This window comes from Amaranthus tricolor, chromosome 5 (assembly GCF_026212465.1).
Source record: "Amaranthus tricolor cultivar Red isolate AtriRed21 chromosome 5, ASM2621246v1, whole genome shotgun sequence".
Classification (NCBI taxonomy): Eukaryota; Viridiplantae; Streptophyta; class Magnoliopsida; order Caryophyllales; family Amaranthaceae; genus Amaranthus; species Amaranthus tricolor.
In genome coordinates this window covers 29490041-29512555 of record NC_080051.1, presented here as the reverse complement: position 1 = coordinate 29512555, position 22515 = coordinate 29490041, and the positions used below count along the sequence as shown (strand labels likewise).

The following is a 22515-nucleotide window of genomic DNA, read 5'->3' as shown; positions in this document are numbered from 1 at the left end:
CAAACGAGCAGTTATAAGTAAACTAGCCGAGTTTTGGCTATGAAACAAGTGAAAGACATAGGAAGTATCTAGCATTTCGAAAATTGTGGATCAATCTGATGAGTGGCTAGATATGGTGGGGGTGTGGCTACCACTTTTCCCGGACAAGATTTTAAGTTTGATTCTTAACTATTTCTCTTATTTTCTTAACGTACATTGTAATCCAAAAAAAAATTATTTATTTTGTATTAGAGGTGTAAGTCATAAGAATGTGTTTAAATACTGATATCCTCCTAATTTTGAACTAATTTAAGGCAAAGAAACCATTTGCTACTAGTACTACTCAATCATACGAAGGAGTGGTATAAAATAGATTGGGCGGGGTTTTGTGCGCCTAGGACTTCAAAATGAAAATTATTACAGCTCGTTATCGCCTTTTTATGCGACGGATTTATATATTAGCCTAATTTTTTAATTGATTACTTTAAGATCGTAAGTGATCGTTTTAAGGTTATAAGTAATCACTCTAAAACTATAAAAAATGATTCTCTTAAAATTATAAGTGATCACTTTAACATTGTAAGTAATCACTTTAAGACCGAAAAAGCATATTTGGCCAACCCAATAAAAATGGTCTCACCGTGATACCTTCTCATTTAAAAATTAGGGAAATCATTAATTCTGAAAAATAAGTTTATGCGTAAATATTAAGAAATTTAAATAAAATTATTAGTACTAGTCAATGAAATTCAACCTATTTAAAGCTAAGCATTGAACTGTAGAATGTCTTAACGTTATGGTGTTTAATATTTTTTTATTTGTTATTAAGGGTTTTGTATAGGCGGAAGTTGCACTTAACGACATTATGATAATTAAAGTTATTTTTATGTATTAAAGTTTGACATTAGCCTTAGGCGATGCAAATTTCATAAACGAACATGCATGAAACAACATACTCAACGCTATTTCTTATGGTTATTGAACCTAAAAGCAACATATTTTGAGCTTAAAAATTTTAGAGAGGATACTGTTAAAAATAAATCAATTTTTGTTTGATCCACTAAATATAAACTTAAATATTAGTTTTTTTTATAAGTAAATGCACTTATTGTGTATAATTGATGAAAATAAACTCAATTATTATTTATTCTTAATTGTTTGATTTACAAAGAAGGTTTGAAGATGATTAATAGTAATATATGAGTTTATTTCAACAAATATACTTAATAATTGGGTTGATTTAAAAAAATAATAGTTTCATTAATTTTCAGTCGATCGAGCAAAGTTTGGTGTTTTATTGACATTTTTCCTTTTTATTCAAAAACACATTTAACTTTGCTATATAAAATCACAGATCACTTACGTAGACCCTGTTTAGTCCACTTTTTTGTACTGGTTTTATTGTTTTTTCTAATTGAAACTGTTTTTTAGTTTTATTGATGTTTACTGATTGATACTGGTTTTTAGTGATCGCTAGTAATTTTACTGATTGTAACTAATTTTTAGCTATAAAATCATAAAGGAGTTTCACTGATTAAAATTAATTTGTACTGATGTCTGAATGTAATTGATTTCTCTTAATTGTAATTGACTTTTACTGATCGTAATTGATTTATACTATTTGTAATTGATTTTTTACTGATTCAAACTGATTTTTACTAATTAAATTTAGTTTACTAATTACTTAATTTTTTTAGGGTAACTAAACATGTCCTTAGTCGTTTATATATATATATATATATATATATATATATATATATATATATATATATAATCCCGATAATAAAATATTGTGTCGTTGGAGTTTAAATTTTAATATCAAATAGTTGGGTCTATTTTAAACACCTCTTTAATTGAGTATGATAAGTGAATTTTAAAGTTACCGACTTATTCAAAATCATGATATTTTTTTGGTCAAAATTAATTAAAATGAATTGAATATAGTATTTAAACTACTTGAATTACAAATTTTCTATCGAGTAGACTAAACCGAACGAAACAAAGCTAAATAGAATTTGAAAAATTTAATTAAACTGATAATACGAAATAATAAAAGTACTTTAAGGAGGCTTCACTAAGCAAACACTAGGAACATATAACTATAAGCTAGATTGAACAGAGCTAAATTGAATTGAATTGAACTAAAATGAAACTCAATTGTGGAAAGTTGAACTTATATTATATCATATTACTTCCTTCGTTTTTTGGTGTTCTTCTTATTTACTTTTTGCGTGGTTTTCAAAGCAGATTTTGAGTCTCAATATATGTTCCAAATAATAAAATTTATAAAAAATACACAATAAAAAGATATATATTGAGACGAATCTAATAAGATATCACATTGATATATTTAGTCTTCTAAATATGTCTCAAAAACATTAATAAAATTTTTTTTCTCGTTAATGTAATATTCAAAACCAAAACAACATGAGAAAACAAAGAAAATTATTATTAATATTTTATAAAATATACTAATAAGAAATTGTAAGGTGGAGGCCCTCAATAGACAAAACGACGAGAGATATTACAAAAAGAAAACCACTCTTAAATTACAACATTAGAGGTTGGAAACAGTGAAACACAATCAATCTAACCCAAACAACAAAAAAAACCCAATCTTCAAAAAGGGTTAATATTCACCTAATTCTGTCTGCAGAAGAAATACTTGACCTTTTGTAGATCGGAAAATTCACCGCAGATGGAAGCCCGGCGAAAATCTACGGTGGCGACAACGGCGGAGAAGAGAGAGAAAGAGGTTTTGTCGGTGGAGGAGGAAGAAGATGAAGAAGTGAACGAAAGTGGAAGCGATTACACGTCCGAAGATGAAGGGAAAGATGATTACAGAAGAGGAGGTTATCATGCTGTGAGAATCGGCGATTCCTTCAAAAATGGAACTTATGTTGTTCAGAGTAAGCTTGGTTGGGGACATTTCTCCACTGTATGGCTTGCATGGGATACTAAACATTCGGTATTTGATTTTTTTATTTCGTTTTGATCTGGACTATTTTGTTTCATTTTTGACATTTTTTTTGGATTAATCGTTGTTGATTTATTTTGTTTGTGGAAGCTTGCATTGTTTTATTGAATATCTTAGTTGAATGAGCATGTTGATTGAAATCTTCAATGGTGCTTTCAGTTTTTTCATGTAGAAACTTCTCAGTGAAAAGGTTTACCATTCTTCGTTAGCAATAGATGTATTTTAGAAATTCGTGTAGAAATAGATGCATTTTTGAATTTGGAGCGATAAGTGTGAAGAAAAATGGATTGCACCTTTTCTGTTTGACCTAATTTTGTATTTGGGATTCATTGTTATAGATTTGTTTGTGGAAGCGTGCATTGTTTTATCAAATATTTAAGTTGAATGAGCATGTTGTTTTAAATTTTGATTTTTTCTCCATATAGAAACTTTTCAGTTTGGAGGTTCACCTCGTTGTTAACTGTTCTTAAGTAAGGTGTTGAGTAACTCCCGGTTCAAATTGTGTAGCAATAAAAACATTTTAGAAATTCAAGGCTTCAAGCTGTAGATGTGGATTGCACTTTATATGTTTGACTTAATTTGGTTTTTTCGGATTGATTTTTATTGATTTTATATGTTTGTGGAAGCTTGCATGTTATATGTTATTTGAATGAGCATGTTGATTGAAATCCTTAATTGTGTGTTGGTTTTTTCTTTCAATTAGAAACTTTTTTAGTGAGGTTGTTTGTAATTCTTTGTAAGCTGCGAGTAACTTTTCAATTCATTTTGTGTAGTAATAGAAGCATTTTATAAATTGAGCAATGAGTGTAGAGAGAAATGATTGCACTTTTTTGTTGATATTTTTTGTGGTTTTTTTTTTTTTTTTGTTGAAATGCTTATGAATGCATTTTTCGTATGTGATTAGAATTACAAGGAATCTAAGTCATAGAAGGAGGAGAGAAGGATAAACTCGGCACCATAAATTTTTTTTTGATTTGTTGCTATAAGTTTCTGTGAATGTTTTTCATGTAATACTTTCCATTCTCCTGTGTTAGCAGGTTTCTGTTTTCTGATTAATTTTTTTGATCTGCTAATTTATTTTATTTGTGTTATTGTTAGTATTAAGGCTTTGATATTTTTTATTTTGTGTTGTAGCGATATGTGGCTCTAAAAGTGCAAAAAAGTGCGCAACATTACACTGAAGCTGCAATGGACGAGATTACGATATTGAAACAACTAGCTGATGGTGATCCAGATGATAAAAATTGTGTTGTGAAGCTTTTGGATCATTTTAAACATTCTGGTCCTAATGGGCAGCATGTGTGTATGGTGTTTGAGTATTTGGGGGACAATCTTTTGACGTTAATAAAGTATTCCGACTATCGTGGGTTGCCTCTGGCGAAGGTGAAGGAGATATGTTACCATATTTTGGTTGGGTTGGATTATTTGCACCGGCAGCTGTCTATCATACACACTGATTTGAAGCCGGAAAACATTTTGCTATGGTCAGTGATAGACCCGTCCAAGGACCCTAGAAAATCTGGCGCTTCTCTTATTCTTCCTAATAGCAAGGATAAAACCATTTATGAGTCTGGGAGTACAAAAGACAGCAAAGTTTCAAATGGTGATTTGACTAAAAATCAGAAGAAGAAAATTCGAAGAAAGGCAAAACGTGCAGCCCAAGGGTGTGCGGGGAAAGAAGCTACTGACCCTGAGCAAGATCCTGAAGCATCAGGTTGAGTACAGTTTTTATCATAGTAGAAGTTTCAAAATATGTTTTGCTTAGAAGTCCAAATGATTTTTTCTAATTTGTGAATACATCAGCAGATGCTGATGGTGTGAAGGGGACAAGTGTAGGAAGTTCAGTCCATAAGAGAGGGAGCCGATCAACGAGGCGGAAACTTTTGGAGTCTGTGGACCTCAAATGCAAACTAGTTGACTTTGGAAATGCTTGCTGGACTTACAAACAGTTTACAAACGATATTCAAACGAGGCAGTATAGGTGTCCTGAAGTGATCCTTGGATCAAAATATTCAACCTCTGCTGACATGTGGTCTTTTGCTTGCATTTGTTTTGAGCTTGCAACCGGTGATGTTTTGTTCGATCCTCATAGTGGTGACAATTATGACAGGGATGAGGTATATTGGCTTTCTGGTTCGTTTTATTTGATCATTGATGTTTTGCTATTAGTCTATTTCTTGGACTTAGTAGGTAATTTTGAGATAAGAACCTCTTTAATCTAGTTCAGCTGATGACCAAGAACATTATGTCATGGAAAAACATTATGAACAACAACAGCATATCCTTAAGCCCAAAAGATTGAGGTTGCTATATGAACTAATATATTAGTTCAAATGGTCGTACAAATGGACTCTTCTTCTCCATTCATTCTTATTTCTACCATCTCAATTTGTAACTTTACGTCATTCATATCTTTTTCCACTCTTGTCCTCCATGTTATCTTCGGTCAATTTGTAACTTCACGTCATTCATATCTTTTTCCACTCTTGTCTTCCATGTTATCTTCGGTCTTCCTAACCCTCTTAAGTCTCTCGAACTTCAGCTTTCTATCTTCTTTACCGGTTTGCTAATGCCCCGTCTTTGCACATGCCCAAACCACCTAAACGATTCTCTTTCATTTTTTTCTCGTTTTTAAAAATTCCTAAACCCTTTCTTATATCTTTGTTTTGAATTCTATCTCTCAAGGTATGCGTTCTCATCCATCAAAGCATTTGCATTTCTGCTACTCTCATCTTTCTACTATGATCCTTTCTAAAAGCCTAACATTTTGATCCATATAGTAGGTCGGTCTAATGGTCATTCTATAAACTTATCCTTTAACTTTAAGGAGGACACCTCGATCACGTAATATTCCAGTTGCCGCTCTCTATTTATGAAAAAATATTGTGATGATTGATGATGGAAAATAATATACAATGTAGTCTTCTGGTGAGCTGTTTATCAAAGTAGTAAATGGGAACTATAATAGAGATCAAATGTTAACATTTGTTGGTGTTTAGTGAAGGGCTACCACATTGTGTTCAGTTTATGTCATACCACCTTGAACTTTTAGTCTTAAATCTTTTTGCCAAAACACGTGGACATAGAGGAAAATACTACAGATGTAAAACTTCATTTTGAATTTGACTTATCAGCATACTATGAGGCATGTTTATGCATAATTTGTACACTTTTCTTTGCTTTCCTTCTTCAATAACATGATCTTTATAACACGGTGCTTCCTAATATTTGATTAACTGCATATTTATCTGTATTTTTTTGATTTCTCCAAGGCCCTTCTTTGGTTAAATGCTCATTGCATCTTGTTTATCATAATTCTTGCTTATGGGTTGTATCCTTAGTTACTCTTGTAACGTGTACTTATCATTTTGGAAAATATGGTGGTTCCATGTTACAAGCAGAACATACACGTGACTTAATTTTTCCTACTCTTGTCCTTGATTTGCCAAAGCCTTGATCCCAACGGTATGGGCTCGGCTGCATGAACCAAAATAAACTGATAAGATTGCTTTAGGAAATTTTATCTAATTATGTTTAGAGTATTCAAACAACGATGAGTCCGTTGAAGTTGGGGAGAGGTAATGAAGGATTTTTCTAAGAGCATTTTAAGATTTTTATTTGGGATTGAGCTGCAACGCTAAAGTTTTGATGCTAGCATACTGGCCCAGCGTTCTACCTCATTCTCTTTTTTAATCTTTTTTCACCTCGTTTCTTTCTACCTTCCATTTTCTTCTCTATTACAGGTCATCACATGCACCGATTATGGATGATAATAATAACCAAAACCCACTTTTCATCTCCTTAATTCCATCTATCTATTTGTGGATCCAAGTGCTCATTGGTCAAAATCCTTCCTCAATTTTTAGTTGCTTGTATGATCTGTAAAATTTTGTGTATGGTAAATTTCCTATTTTCCTTTTATGAGACTTCGCTTCTTTGTCTTACTTTTCTGGATTAAAACTATTTTCTAATAAAAGATTGTGATTTCTTATTACTTCTGTCTCAATGAATCCGGTATACGGGGAAAATGTTTATGGAAGTTTTTTGCTATTTGTGGAAAAATGAGACTAAGATAAGAAAAATTGAGTTTGTAGATGAGATCAAAAGAGAGAATGTGGGGCCAATGCTAACATGATATGTGGGGATACGCTAGGATAGCCTTGGAGGTTGGCATATGACTGTCCTTTGGTATCATTTAGTACTGCTACTGCCTACCAAAAGGGGCATTGAGTTCTACTTCTCGGTCTAGCAACAAGATTTTCAATTTTATATTACTATCTCATTGGAACATTTCTTGAGTTAGGATTTCAATTGCAATTTTTGTACACTCTACAATTACACTTGATTGAATTACTTGAGACACTTCTAGTTTATCTGTATATGTTCCTCTGATGCATCCAACTCCAGTTAGGAGTTTTATGGACCCCTTATCTATTCATTCCACTTTCTGTTGAGAGTAAAAAATAAACACACAAATAACAAAAAGAAGATCTAGTTCCTATAGTTTTTTTTTGCAGAGAAGATAGAATTAGTGTCTTAGAAATACATAACAGCTATTTACTTTTTTAGAGAAGGTATAAGAAGAGATTATATGGGTATTGAAGGTAAAAAGTTACATTAAATTGAGTTGGATTCTTAGTGAATAAAGAGTGAGAGTCCTATAATCTAAAACAGAATATTTGCTTAAATGAGGTCTTCCAAGTTCCAACCAAGTAAATGGGATAGTAAACCAACCTATGTATGATTTATACTCTGCCTTGTGGCATAGGATCGAAAACTAATTTTATAATGTAAACTATTTTTAGTTCTAGCATGACTGGAAGTAGTATTTATGTTTTTAGCATTAAAAAGGGCCTATCACTACATTTATCTCATTTTTTCTGCATAAAATGATATCAATGGTTGAGTTTGTGAGTATTGTGATTTGTGACCCACATTCAAGTTTACTTCAAAATGACCGAAGTTTGACCCTTCTACCAAAACTATTAGTCACCCAAGTCTGTTGAAGAGAGGTGTCTTATCATCTTCTTTGACTGGTGCAGACAATTTTGGTAGCTGGTTATGATTGCTTAGCTACTACTCCCAGGTAATTTTGTTGCAATATGTTTCTTTGCACCTGAAGTCCTTGTACCGTTGGTCCCTTTAAGGTTGGTAATGCCATGTGGTACCCATCTTCATCCTTTATTTCTCTATATTTATCTGAATATTCTCTTGGAAAATACAAGTCTCAATATTGATGTCTGGGCCCCGGTCTAATCTTAAAATTGGGCCGCAACAAAAAAAATAAAAAAAATTTATTTCAAAAACCTATATTACTTTATTATAATTTTATAGTATGCTTCTATACAATTCAAGTTAATACTAAGCTTCTAATTTAAAACGGATAAATAAACCATATACAACAACAACCCGTCTTGTATGAGACCGTCTCACGGTGAGACGATCTCAAAACATGAAGCCCATAAGCTGAAAACTTCTATTATTGGGTTATTTGACCCAAGCATGAGGTATGTCTAACGATGAGACCGTCTCACACGAGAATTTGTGATACAATATTTAGTTTACAAAATTAAATGTAAAAAATGCAAGATTATTGTATTACATAAGAAATAATAGAAAATTCATGTAAAAAATTATAAACAAAAACAAAATTTGACTTACTTGAAGAGATAATGGGTACTCAAAGAAAATTGTCAACCAAATAAAAGAGCTCTTGTTTTTTTGTTTGAGAAGGTAAGTATAAATTATACCCCATTTACCCACGTAAATGACGCCATTTTATAGGCTTTTTTTTAATTTGTTTAATTGAGAAGAGTAAAAGTCAAAGATGTTTTTTTTAATTGGAATGTGTTATTGCATTAGTTGGGAAAGTTTACTCTAACGGGTCATTTGCAAATTGCAAGAAAAGAATCATTTGTTGTTTGGGCTTTATGTTTATACATTTTTGGGCCCCCAATATTTTCAGAAATATTTGGGCCTTGTGCTGAGGACCTGGTTGCTCAGGTAAATAACCGGGCCTGATTGATGTGAAACTCAGGGTACTTAAAAAGAGGGTGTGGAAGACCGAACATGATCTGGTGAGCAGTCGTGGAATGGGATATTTAAACTTATAGATTGAGATGATAGAAAATTGACATCAATGGAGAAGAATACAAGTGATTGACCAGTGGAAATGATCTATTGGTTCATGTACTAGCCGACCCTTAGGATTAAGGCTATAACATTGTTGTTAATACTTGATGTGAAATAATTTGGTGAATAATGAGATGTTAGTAGTTAATAGTTTATGTATGGAGTGTGCATGAACACTTACTAATTACTATTGGGTATTTTTTATGATGACGGTTTAGCTTTTTCTGACTGATTTATAAGTGATGGGAATAATTTGATCTTGATTCATTGCCTGGTGGCTTATTATTCCTTTAATTCATGTAATTAGTAGCTCCATGAGCGGGATCTAATGAGTTTCACTCGTTTGTTTCACAGGATCATTTGGCCTTGATGATGGAGCTTTTGGGAATGATGCCACGTAAGGTACTAAGATATTTTCGCTGATTTAAAGAAAATTTACATTTTCTATTGAGGCATTTGCTTCTAAGTTGTGAAGTTTATCATTTCTCAGACTGCATTAGGGGGACGTTATTCCCGGGACTTCTTCAACAGATATGGAGACTTGAGACACATTCGTCGGCTTCGTTTCTGGCCACTTAGCAAGGTTCTTGTTGAGAAGTATGAGTTTAGTGAACAAGATGCAAATGACTTGTCAGACTTTCTAGTTCCCATTCTTGATTTTGTCCCTGACAAACGTCCTACTGCTGCTCAATGCCTTTCTCATCCATGGATTGCTGGATGCCCCCGCTCTCTGGAGCCTGCTCCACCTGAGAGTCAACCGGTGGATGCTACTGCTTCTGATGAAAAAAAGAGTACAGAAAAGGATGAAAGAGAAGAGATGGAAAAAAGTATGGAGAGCATTACTATAAGTATAGAATCGAAACCCAGCAAACATTTTGTTTCTTCTCCCAAACCTTCAAAAACAGCTGTAACTGGTTCATCAAGGTAGGAAACGACACTGCTTAAGCAAAACTTTCCTCCAAAGCCTAACCCATAACTTTCTTCGTACCTTGTTGCTTTTACTCGACACAGTTTTGTCTGTTGTTCAATCCGTTGTTGGGTGTAATGCTGTGAGATTGGATGCATTCATTTGTTGTGCAGGCAAAATCTTGATCGGAGCCACAGCTCCAGAGGAAAGATCCTCGAACGATTCTGAACTTGGCTGGAAATCTTAAAAGACAGTTGATGGGAATTATGTTGTACGGTGAACTCTAGCCTGTGCTACTGCGGCCTTGTTGATACCTTGTCGATTCTGAAAAGGTTAAATGTACTATATATTGCAACATACCTTATTGATTTATTAAATTGCACTGAACTAAATTTTGTCTCGTATTACTTTGTTTCTAAGTTGATGCTTTTTTGCGCAAGAGTACATGATTGACTCATAATGCTATATTGGTTTTTATCACTTTACTCTCTAATGGCATCTTCAGATGCCTACTCTCTACACCTAACTTCCAAAACAAAAATCTGTGGGATAATAGCTAGCCACCATCACACTATGGCTCTCCGCTGGCTTTGATTTTTTAAGTGTGATTTTGGCTCATGTAACAATCTCATATTGATTTGGTTTATGTAACAATCACATTGTTGAGATTATCTCATCATTGTACCCAATGTACAATTTCTAAGAGTCATTAGTTGATTATGTCACCATGATTATACTCATAGTATTCTGTTCATAAAAGCCATAATTAGGATTTAAGAAGAAATATGAAATAAGGAGTTTATGATTAGTGAAACTTTTGGCTCGAGAAAGACCAACAAATAAAAACTAAATCAAAAAAAAGACATATAGTAAGAGAAGACAAGACATGTAAGCCAAATATATATATATATATATATATATATATATATATATATATATATATATATATATATATATATATATAATGGCACAAACAATTAATAAACAAAGATAAACTACTAATGGCTTGGTATACAAATTCAACCTTTCAACTATTTTTGTCTCTATACTCTAATCAAGCCTCTTAATAATAATAATAATAACAATGATTATTATTAGGAAAAATTATCGTGAATAATACAACATTTTGTTAATTTTTATAATAATATCAACTATTAATTAATCATGAATAATATTAATTTAGAGGATATTTTTCTTAAATAATATCAACTTTAGTTTATTAACTAATTTACCAATATTTTTTGTCTTATAATTACCTATAATTTGATTTTTAACATGTTAGGGATTTTTTAGGAAAACACATTTATAAGTTTATATTATTCATGGTTAATCAAAAGTTGGTATTATTGTAGAAAAAAAAGCAAAATATTGTATTATTCTTGATAAATTTTTCATTATAATAATAATAATAATAATAATAATAATAATAATAATAATAATAATAGGATTAAGAAGAAATAAAAAAGAGAAGGAAAAATGTAAAAAAAAACCTATAAATACAAAGGGGAGTGTCATACTTCCATATTCACTCCCAGCCAAGAAACGAAAAGCGGCACGAGAAGAAAAGCGATTCTTAAGAGAATAAAGCAAGACGGAAAAGGAGAAGGAACAAGGAAGTGAGCGTTGCGTCGGCCCGTTCCGCCGTCCATCTGTGAAAAGGTAACTGGTGGTCCGTTAGGGCTGCCGCCAACACGTAGAAGGAAAAGTCGGTGAGAAATTTGCGTTCTTTTCGAGTAATTTCCCGCGATATCCCGGCGACATTTTCGGCTAAATGTTACGAAAATTTCCTTGTAATTTTGTAATTTACTATATCCCGAACTATTATTAGTTTTTTAATTTCCTCTTTCAGAGATCAGGATTCTGAGTTCTGGCTTGCGATGGAAATAGGATCCATAGTAGTGAAAAAAGTCGCCGGGAAGTCAACTGTCATCCGGTGTTTCTCCAAGTACCCTCTCAGATTTATTGTACCCAATAAGGTGAATATCTCTCGACAATACCAAATTCAATAACTTTCCAGTTTAATTGTTGGGTTTTTGATTTCTCATACTTTTTTGGTAAATTTTCGTCTTCCATCGCAGGTGGGAAATCGTAATGCTGATTGTGTATGGATTTACTCCGTCAGTTACGGGGGAGGAATTGTCTCTGTAAGCTTCTTTTTTTCTTAGTTCTTCCCTATTCTAAGCACCCTTTGTCCAATTTTTAGTGGGTATTTTATTGATAAGATGAATATTTTAGTGGGTATCACAGGTGGGATTAAAGAATGAGACGGTTTAAAGTAGTATATGTATTTCTTAACCTTTCATTGGCCTGAATTTGTTGAAAACATTGGTATAGGGCGACTCTATAAGATGTAATTTCACTATTGAAGATGGATGCACTGCAGTCTTGACAACACAGGCTTCAACTAAGGTAAGTTCTTCATTTTTGTTGGAGTTTTGAACTTGCATTGGGATGTACTACCTGTAAACTTATTAATTTATTCATGATATCGAATATTGACATTTCTAGTACTACCTCTTTTGTTAAGATACATTTTTATCATGTTAACATTTTATGTTTTGCTATGATCTAATTGGTTTTTCTATTCTATTCCATACACTAATGTCTAATTATCCTTATCCACTACAGAAAATTCGTCTTATTTGGAAAACTCAATCAACCTCTTTTAGTGGAAAGAGACTCCCCAAACTAATAGTTATCCCACCATCTCTTTTTAATGCAAATGTAAAGTATATACAAGTCAAATTGAGTAGACTATTGATGTGGACTGTTGGAGCTAGGTGTAGTAAGCATTACTAAATTTCTAGCCGAGCTTCTTTACACTAGAAGCTTGACTTGAACTTTACTAATATTGATCCTTATTCTATTCTCATGGTGAATATAATTGTGAAACTGTTACTATTGTAATATATTGGAAAGAATTACAAGTACACAAATGCTTGCTCCGTTTTTCTATAGTTATGTAAATAGTGTAGCCTGTAAAACAAGAGCATGAGTAGCATTACCAGTTAGATATATATAGCCATTTTGTGTCAAGAGATTTGGGAGGGAGGTGGAAAATACTTTTGTGAGAGAGCACAAAAATGAGGCGAAAGCTCAAGGTGGAATGTAGTTATGATCTCGGCCTTACAGTTTTGTCAGGAATCATGTTGTTTGATTGTCAATTCAAGGTTGTTGATGAACTAATTTACTACTTAATATGAGTACTATCTTTAACAAGAATGGTTGCTCTTTCTTTGCTTGACATGCATTTGATCTTGGTCAAAAAAGTTGTTTTAAAGAAATAAAAGAAATCGTCATGAACAAAGTTTGTTTAAGATAATTGGTAAGAGAATAAAAATGATAACCCAAGATTCTTAATACCATACAAAAATGATAACCCAGGAGAATAAAAAAGTTTGTTTGTGATTTTTAAGGTATACAAATCTGTGGGATCAAAAGGTTCGGAGCAACTTTTGGAGGTAAAAATTCTTCTCTTTTCAACTTTCCGTTTGAGTGATTAGAAAGATAGCAAATTCCTGGCATATTAGTTGGAGTTGTAGTTTATATCAATTTACCGGTTCCTTCCATTTTGTTAAAACAGAGACAATAACTTCTGCACTTTTTTTTTTATAAAATATCTTCAAAAAGTTGTAGTTTCCTGCTTAAGCAGTTAGTTTGATTTTTAATGCAAATCTTTGCGTTGCTTAAATTTCCACCAATTCCCAAAAATAGTAGACATTTGCATTTACCACTTGACTTCTTGTCATTGTCCTTGGTAACATACAAAATTGTGCTTGCAAATGTAGTTTTTTTCCTACTATTTATCAGTTGACTTTTGAATGTTCTTCAGAACTATTTTGCATTGTGATTTAGACTTTTGAATGTTTCTTTAGTATTTATCCGTAGACAAAGTAGACAATTGGTGTTTCTAGCAAGTAGCTATTTCTTAATCATGGATTAAGTCTTACAAAAACAGAATCCTTTTAAACATTGGAGTTCTGCTGGTTCCATCTGTCTCTGGATTATTCATGAATACATGATTTAAAGTACAAATATTTTTGGGGTTTCAGGAGTCGAGGAGTGGATGCTTGTGGATCAATTTTCTTTTATTAACTATGGTCAATTTTTGGTGCAGTAGGCAAGTGTTGGACATGAAGCACTGTTGGCTGTAATTCCAGATCCGGTGACTTGTTTTGCCACTGCTAGATATACTCAAAAGCAAGTGTTCAGGGTGTCATCAGACTCAAATTTGGTGTTGGTTGATTGGTTTACAAGTGGACGCTATGAAAGTGGAGAAAGATGGGAATTTGGCTTATATAAGAGTACCAACAATATCTTCTATGAAGATGGCCAGCCTTTGTTTCTTGATACGGTTAGTTCTTTTCTATTTGTGACCAACTACTATTTATCCCCCTGTTTTGATTCCTTAAATCCCTTATATTTTGGCCTGGTTTCTTTGCTTGATTTTCCAGAGGCAGGTTTTAAAGTGATTCTCAGAGCTTTGTGTAAAATTGTCTGCACTTACCATGGTAGTGTTATGTCAATAATTTCATAGTCCCAAAGTCTGCTTAAGTAAATCTATGTAAACATGCCAATGTCATGGTATATATTTGTTATCACAAATCATTGGCTTAGAGATTATAAGGTGGAAAAATGTCATTTTATTACAAAAGTACCAATTTGTGGTTATTATTTGCATTCCTAGATCTTGTAATGTTGTACAACTACGAAGACGTCGAGAATTGACATCTAGTAACTCAGAGGGCACAAAGAAAAAGTGTAAATGTTTTTGTTTTTTTATTTCTTTTGTTGTTTAAGCTGTAAACTGTGATTGAAGGATTTTTTTATTTGAAAAATCATACATTTTTGGTGTGATGCCCCCTCGTTTTTGCACATACCTTTAAACTAATTTTGTTTCAATTATATATGGCTGTATGAGGTGATTATGGACACGATTCTTGTCTCCAATGTCCTTCCTACCATTCTAGAAGAAATATGTTGCTGATCTTCTGATGCACATGCACCTACTGAACTAGTCGTAAATCAGCCCTTTTGAGTATGACCAACTAGTCATAGGCTATTGAAACTCTTTTTTACTTCAATATCTATACTGTTATTTCCTCAATTTCAACAACTGAACTTTGTTCTAAATGGTTTTATGGAAACGTGTAATGGATATACCATGTGGGGAAGATGTCATACATACAAATTATATGATACTGCTCAATAAATATCTTAGCTTATGCTGTTCGTTAATGTGAAATGTCTTAAACATTCCTGCTGCAGATGCTGCTGGAGCAAGGAGCCATTAGCAGTGTTTCTGCTTGCATGCAGGATTACCAAGTTACAGCAATGATCATAGTATATGGGTATGGGTTTCTGGATCTACGAATTACTTTTGGTTCTTCATTATTTAATCTATAATTAATCAACAATTTCTTGGAAAACTATGTTGAAAATGTTTTATTGATATAATTAGTTACCAAAGCCATGTTGTAAGAACTAAGAAGACACCTTCAAATTTTGGCAAAACACTTATTAGGAAAAGTAATCGACAACCACCGTATATATTTCAAGTTTTACGTGTGACTAAATTTTTTTATGCAAGCTTAGGTTAGGGTAACACCATCTTAGGTCATTTTTTGGCCAACTTGCCATATTTGTAGTTAGGTTTTCACTTCATCTGTTAATTGAACCCTAGTATGGACTCTGGTGGAGATTTTTTTATAGTGGCTTGAGTAAAGCTAAAGGACATAATTGATAATTAATGTTTAAGAGAAAATGAGGAGGTGAAATCAAGGGAAGTCAAGTAGGAAAATTAACTACAGTAATGAATTGAGGCCTACATGCTTTTTTTTTTTTGCCGAAAATTAACTAGTTTTGTACGGTGGTTGCTTTAATAACAAAATTGATCTGGTGGTTGTGCACAAAACTTGATACATATAAGGTGTTTGTTAAATTTCTAGTATACTTCTGTTTAACTTTTGAAGGTGTACCTTTCTCCCATAATGACCTCATGTATTTGGGAGAAAGAATAAATATAAAAATCACTCTATGTTTGTCTAAATGTAACCATAACAACAAAAAGTGTGGTAATAAGGGCGTGTTTTGGACATTCGGAAGAAATGATTTTGAAACATGAATGGATCGAGCAATCATAATTTCTCTCTCTCTCTCTCTCTCCTCTCTCTCTTTCTTCACAAGTTCACTTACTATCATAGACACACCTGGCTGGTAAGCTTTTTTATGATGAGCTCCTTGTTCTCTAGTTGAGTGATGTTAGATGTGCTTCCAAGACGAAGATCTGTTTGGGTATACAAACACCAACATTTCAATGGAGTAATACAAGGATTAAAATTTAGAAACTCAAAAGATCTATCCTATGTTTTTGAGGTTTTATTTTTTGCTTATAATTGAAAATCATCGAACAGAAATAGATTGAGAGTATGATCAGGAATATTTGATGCAGGATTGATGAGTGAACTTGGGCCTTATAATTTTATAACAGTAAGACATTTTGTTATTAATGGTCAATCGGAATTGACCTCTTTGTTTTTATGACGACGAGGTTGCGTATATCGGACCTCCGAATTTCTGGTTAGGTGGAAACCACGTAATGGAAGTAATGGAGTGTTTTACTGCTAACCAAACGACCTTAAATTTTATACGGCTGCAGGTCAATAAAAGAAAAAATAATTAATTAGTTCAGTGTTTAATGTGCATTTTTTTCTGCTAATGTTTGATCTGAAATGAACAATATGACTATCATGTGCCACTAAGTTTGGTCCTTGAACTTCAAGGTTGCCCCGCTCCTTTTATGGACTTGAGTTTATCTTCTTTTTGAGTTTGGATTTATCATTACACCTGCTAATCCTCAGCTGCTTTCTGTGGGCTTTACTCATTATTTCAGAATTCAGCCCTTCATAAGCAAGCTCCTTCTCTAAAATATCTGCTATATCATTTTAAACCTTGACCTTTCTGTATGTCTATATCCAGTTTTCCTCTATTTAAAACATATTTCATCAACAACAAAATGCTGTAGTTCTAGAATCAAATTGCTGTAGTTTTAGGTTTCCGTCGAGAATATAATAAAACGTTTTCTTTTGTTCTTTTTTTCCAGATTGCTTTGTTATTGGGTGCTGCCTTGAGACTGTTTAGTGTTTACTCTATGCTATTATTTCTTGATGTGATTAACCATGTCTCATTGATTCCTCTCTTCTGTTAGGAAGTTCATGGTACTTCCCGCTCCCTACTCTTTTTCTCTTGGTCATTGAGTCTCCTTGGTCCAAATTTGGAGTGAAGACTGAGGAGGTTCAGAGCAAGCAATATATGTGCATGTCCCATGAGTCATCACCTATTTCTGTTCTTGTTTACCCTTCTTCCTCAATATCGCTTACATAATTTGTGATTGCCTCTGGCTTTTTTAGTGCTTATTTTTAGCTGCACAAGTGAAATCTTGTTGATGTCATAAAAAAGTTGTGATTGTATCGCCATGATTTGATGATGTACCTTTAGTAGTAGGTCACACTTAGAAAATACTCCTTGTCAACTTGATACTTTGTTGGTCTACATAATCGACACTCCAACAGTTTGTATATTTTTGACTTAAATTGAAGAACTTTTGTATATTTTAAAAATTCAAATTTCACAGAATAATGGCTATACTTATGGAATAAAGATGAGGCCATTCAGTAAAATAATGACCTCTTTGTAAGATTTATAGCTTACCGTTCCCCAAATCCCCATCATTTAACCTATGATTTAAAATTATGGAGTAACAGCCATTTTAAGTAATAACATATTAGCCATTAACTTTTTTTAAAATATATATATATATATATATATATATATATATATATATATATATATATATATATATATATATATATATATATATATATATATATAAGGCTCTAAAAGGTCTATAGTAAGTGTAGTGAAAAAAATATGGTAATGTACACGGTAATACGAGGGGATGCAGTTATCGTGTCGCCAAATTTTGGCCTAAATTATGAAATATTGCTTAAAACGGCCTAAAATGCGGTTTTTTATACCTTTACAATATGGATAACGATAATATCAGAATGGTAAATTTGAAAACCTTTACGATATGGCCAATATGATACAATACGACCTTGTTTTTGCACTATGATGGTAAGCTTTCATTTAAATTTATGTCCTATAAAACTTGAATTACTAGGATAATATGAATATTTTCCATGTTAGCAATTCACATTGCAATGTCCCCCGAACGAGCCGCAACATCTTGTGTTTGCAATTTTTTTCTATGGTTATATTAGCTAGCTGGACTAGCAATTTGTTGGTGGATGAAGTAATCTGTTATTGCATGGTGCAAACTTGAAGTTGGTTTAATGGTCTTTGTATGGCTTACCTATATAGGTCTGTTTCTTTTTGTTTTAAAACTAACTACAAATTAAGTGCCTTCTTGGTTGTAGACCAAAGATGAAGCAATTGCAGAACCAGGTTCAAGAAAATGTGAAAAATACAATGTCCAGTTATTTTCAAGTAAAAGCCAACGTCTCAGGATTCAGTGCAAGGACAAGTTCTGAGTTGTGCTTAACAAAACCAAATTTTATTGCGTCGTGCAGTTTTTTTGGCTCCAAGGTATGATTTTATTGTCTTGTTCCGTGATGTTAATAATTCTCTCTACATTTTTATTGATTCATGCCGTCATCATAGTCTTTGCTTGTTGATAAAAAAGAAGCAATCCAGTCGCAAATCCATATCACAACACGTTTTTTCTATGCACAAGCAAGTTAACATAATCTTCTCCATGAGAAGAAATAGTCCACATGAACAAAATTTTAGATAACCTTCAGCCGAAAATCGTAAATGCCAGGAAGTATAGAGAACATTTCAATTAACATCGCATTATCAATTTAATTTCCCGTAGTAGCACCAAAAGTTTAAATATAGTTAAAATGCATCAAATTTTTTGAGCCTAAAAAAAGCAGTGAAGAAGCCTATAATTACTTGAGCAGAGATGTCTTGAATAAATAGCTCACCAATTGTGAGGTATTCAAGTTTGGCATTATCATTTTTATCTCTCACGCTTAGTTTTAAAAAGCTCGTCTAGGCACGCATAAAGCGAGTGTTTTGGGCAGGGGATGGGTTGGGCTCCTTGATAGGGTTGGGAGAGGTGATTAATTTTTTAAGACTAGCGCCTTAAAGATAGTTTTGCTATCAAGGTCAATCGGAAACAACCTCCTTGTTATTACAAGTGTAAGGTTACATACGTTCAATCAATATAAACAAAATCGCATGTCATTGCAATTGTGATAATGGTCGTGACATAATATACATTGCATCTCAATGTGAATTGTTAACCTTAAAGAAATTGTAATATAATCTAAATTAAGACGTTTCCATTTCCCATGTGAGAAATTTTTAAGGAGCATGTAACAATTTTATTGGACGGAGGAGTATCTTGTGACACCTGGTCATTTAACCTGTTTAGGAGGTTAACAATCAAATGAAACTGTTTTGAAAATGAGTCATCACATGAATGGCATTATTTTGGTGAAAACATAGTCGAGATTATTTTGATTAATAGTTTAGATCATTCATGTGAATATTTACTCAAAAAAGAGTTTTCCATTTGCCGTTTGCCATGTCAAAATCATCGTACTGTCACACTATAATTTACATCGTGCATTTTCGTGTAAGCGGAATTTGAAAACACGGCTAAATAAGGGTAATTGTTGCACATACTCCCTGTATCTCTTTATAATTGCTCCATTTAACCCATGAAGCTCTCTTATATTTGAATGGGACAAATCTATGAGGAACAAAGGTCTAATCGAAAACATTGACGCATGTGGGTGTATGAGGAATTTTATCAATACTTGTATATGAGCCAAAACCAATAAGCTAAATGTCCAGTCCCCAATGGCTTATTTTTTAGGGAGTTTGATTAGTATATTTACGAGAAAGAGGATATAACTTCTCCATTTCCAGCATGTGGATATGGCCATATGGGGAAGATTCAGGTAAGCTGATTTGATGTCTTATTTGTCTTTTTACAATAATTTCGTCACCGTCAGGCGTCATGTGTCTTTTAGCACTGAGGACTAGTAGAGCCCATATACTTTGAATCTTGCAGTAGTGGTTCAATTTTTCTTTTGTTTCTTCCTCTTCATCTTCAAAAAGCGTAATTATATCAACAAATTATAAGCTAATGACAATTAGTATTCACTGTGCCTGATTAAGCTAGTGATTAGAAAATTTCAATTCAAGCATCCCATGTCCCAACTCTGTAAAAGTATTCTACATCATTCATTATGTTTTGCCGTAGGCCCAAGCTTGAAAGTTGAAACCCGAAGCTACTCTGTTTTTTATTGCAATTTGGTAGTTCCGAAAATGTGTAATTTGAAGTTTTGATACTTGTGTATGGATAGCATTGAACTCACCTAAACTTAACTTTTTGCACATACATTTATTACAATTTAGAAGCAGTATTTTTTGATTTTCTTTTAGTGATATGTATTTATATATGCTTATGCTGTGAATGTGTTGTCCATTGTCATTAAAACTAGTATTAAATATATGATTCCATACTTTAGACAATGTACTACTATAACAAAAGAGAAAGGACTGTACTGCTGTTCTTAGAGTGTTTCCAACAGGTTTTTTTATGATGTTCAATACACTACTTATTTATTGGTCTAAAATCAAATGGCTTGTTATGTGTTTGACAGGGTGCGGGTCTTATTATCCGTGTATGTGCTCTATCAACAGAACCCGTGTATCAGTTTTTACGCCTTCAATTCGCGTGCTTAGAGCCAGTTCTCGGAGTTGTGCCGTATAGCACATGAATGCCGAGGGAGCATTAACATATTGGAGTCGACTAGGAGATCGCGAGTTAGATGTTTGCATCCATGTTTAGTTCAACTGCTTTCAAGATTTTTATTTTTATTTTTTGGTTGCCTTCCTTGCATCCTGAGAACACCTTTTCGGTTTTTGAAAATGCAAAGAAGCCCAATAATACAATCCTGATATTTTTTTTTTTTTGAGTTGATGCTGATAATTTAATTTAATTGATGCTAAATGTGAATACGATTTTTATATAATACTCCTATTTCTTATTTTTAATTAAGTATGAATAATACCTATTAAGAGGGTATTTTCTCTAGCATTTAAAATTATTTGATATCACATGTCGTTTAGGCAAAAAAAAGAAAAAAAAAAAAAAAAGTCCGCTTCTCCCTCTACCACCCCACTGTCAACCACCATTGAGCATTCCCATCGAAACCCCCACCATGATCACCACCCTCACTTCTTTTTAGGCACCCTTACTCTTTGCCCTGCTTACCAATTGAAAACCTTTGCTCGAGATAGTTTGAATTGCAATTTAATCTTGTTGAAATCTTTAGAACTAAAAATTATGAAAGAAATTATGATGTTGTGTAAAGGTAAAGAATTACTTATTAAAATAAAAATAATAGTAAGATTAATTTAAATCAGTTTAAATCAAATATATTACAATGATGTCAAGTTCTATTACTAAAAAATTAATCAATAATTTTAACTTCTCACCTATAATCCAAATCAAAGGATGGTAAAGACTACCAACTAAGTTGAAGTCTTGGATATATTGTGCTAATTCTGGTATCCCACTTTGTATTGAATGTTCATCCACATATTCACACTACAATATGCTCAGTTTAGTTAGTTATGATTTTTTTACCTCCAAAATAATCCTACCTATTGTCTATTTGTTGTGAATAATCCCTACTATTGATTATTTTTAAAATTCAATCTTTGTATATTATTTGCTGACAACACCCCTTTTCATGTTTTAACCGGTTAATGTAGGTACCTACTAGCTGTTACGCTCACTTTTTTTTTCCCTTTATGCTTCTTCGTTGGTTTTACCTTACTCTTCTTTAATTTTAGGTGTCTATAGTAATCGGTAAAAATGTGAAAAAGGGGTGCTATCAGCAAATAATATACAAAGGTTGAATTATTTAAAAATAATTAATAGTAGGGATTATTCATAACAGATGGACAATAAATAAAATTATTTTGGACAATTTTTGCTATAGATATAACTATATATGTATATATATCATCTATATTTAGTTGATTCCAACCAAAAACACATCAAACTCTCAAAATTCACCACCTCTTCTAAAACCTTATCTAAATCCCCTATCTAAACCTTCAATCTTGATATCTAATGTCTAAAAATATTAACCTTTTTTTTTTAAATTAGCTTTATAGTTTAATATTTTCTTTTTCACTCTTAATACTTTAAATCATAATTAAATACTAATGTAATAAAATCTTTTTAAATACCAAATAATTAAAATTTTAAAATACATCATATTACAAAGTATTAATGTATTATAAAGTCGCTATTTGTCCTTTCGTAGCAAAATTAATTAATGTAGTGTTTGGAATCAAGTATTTCATTTCAAATTATAAATTTTAATTATGAAATCATTAATGAAGAATTTGAGAATGACAAGGTTTGGGTAGTCATTTTCAAATTTTCAATTTTAACTACTTTAAAAGC

The 22515-nt window shown here is 32.5% G+C and overlaps 2 protein-coding genes across 3 annotated transcripts; both read left to right on the top strand.

The window, feature by feature from the left end:
- Positions 1-2474: 2474 nt before the first annotated feature.
- LOC130813234 (uncharacterized) lies at positions 2475-10475 on the top strand. The gene is made up of 6 exons (XM_057679019.1): positions 2475-2947; positions 4091-4670; positions 4763-5073; positions 9443-9490; positions 9579-10012; positions 10169-10475. Exons 1-6 carry the CDS (start codon positions 2678-2680, stop codon positions 10221-10223), a joined length of 1698 nt encoding a protein of 565 aa, XP_057535002.1. The 5' UTR covers positions 2475-2677; the 3' UTR covers positions 10224-10475.
- A 1043-nt stretch (positions 10476-11518) lies between these two features.
- LOC130813233 (urease accessory protein D) lies at positions 11519-21291 on the top strand. 2 transcript variants are annotated; one of them, XM_057679018.1, is made up of 9 exons: positions 11519-11654; positions 11845-11971; positions 12074-12139; positions 12330-12404; positions 13412-13456; positions 14116-14349; positions 15264-15346; positions 18434-18602; positions 20696-21291. In XM_057679018.1, exons 2-9 carry the CDS (start codon positions 11873-11875, stop codon positions 20810-20812), a joined length of 888 nt encoding a protein of 295 aa, XP_057535001.1. In that variant the 5' UTR covers positions 11519-11654; positions 11845-11872; the 3' UTR covers positions 20813-21291. The 2 variants fall into 2 exon arrangements, with proteins under 2 accessions (XP_057535001.1, XP_057535000.1); XM_057679017.1 differs by having other exon boundaries at positions 11530-11971.
- Positions 21292-22515: the final 1224 nt, after the last annotated feature.

What these genes read in the sequence shown, in the direction of transcription:
- LOC130813234 (XM_057679019.1), top strand. Translation starts at nt 2,678, where the DNA reads ATGGAAGCCCGGCGAAAATCTACGGTGGCGACAACGGCGGAGAAGAGA. An exon ending in GCAAGATCCTGAAGCATCAG is followed by an intron (nt 4,671 to 4,762) that starts GTTGAGTACAGT and finishes ATACATCAGCAG; the next exon opens with ATGCTGATGGTGTGAAGGGG. An exon ending in GCTGTAACTGGTTCATCAAG is followed by an intron (nt 10,013 to 10,168) that starts GTAGGAAACGAC and finishes TTTGTTGTGCAG; the next exon opens with GCAAAATCTTGATCGGAGCC.
- LOC130813233 (XM_057679018.1), top strand. Translation starts at nt 11,873, where the DNA reads ATGGAAATAGGATCCATAGTAGTGAAAAAAGTCGCCGGGAAGTCAACT. An exon ending in GATTTATTGTACCCAATAAG is followed by an intron (nt 11,972 to 12,073) that starts GTGAATATCTCT and finishes CTTCCATCGCAG; the next exon opens with GTGGGAAATCGTAATGCTGA. An exon ending in ACGGGGGAGGAATTGTCTCT is followed by an intron (nt 12,140 to 12,329) that starts GTAAGCTTCTTT and finishes ACATTGGTATAG; the next exon opens with GGCGACTCTATAAGATGTAA.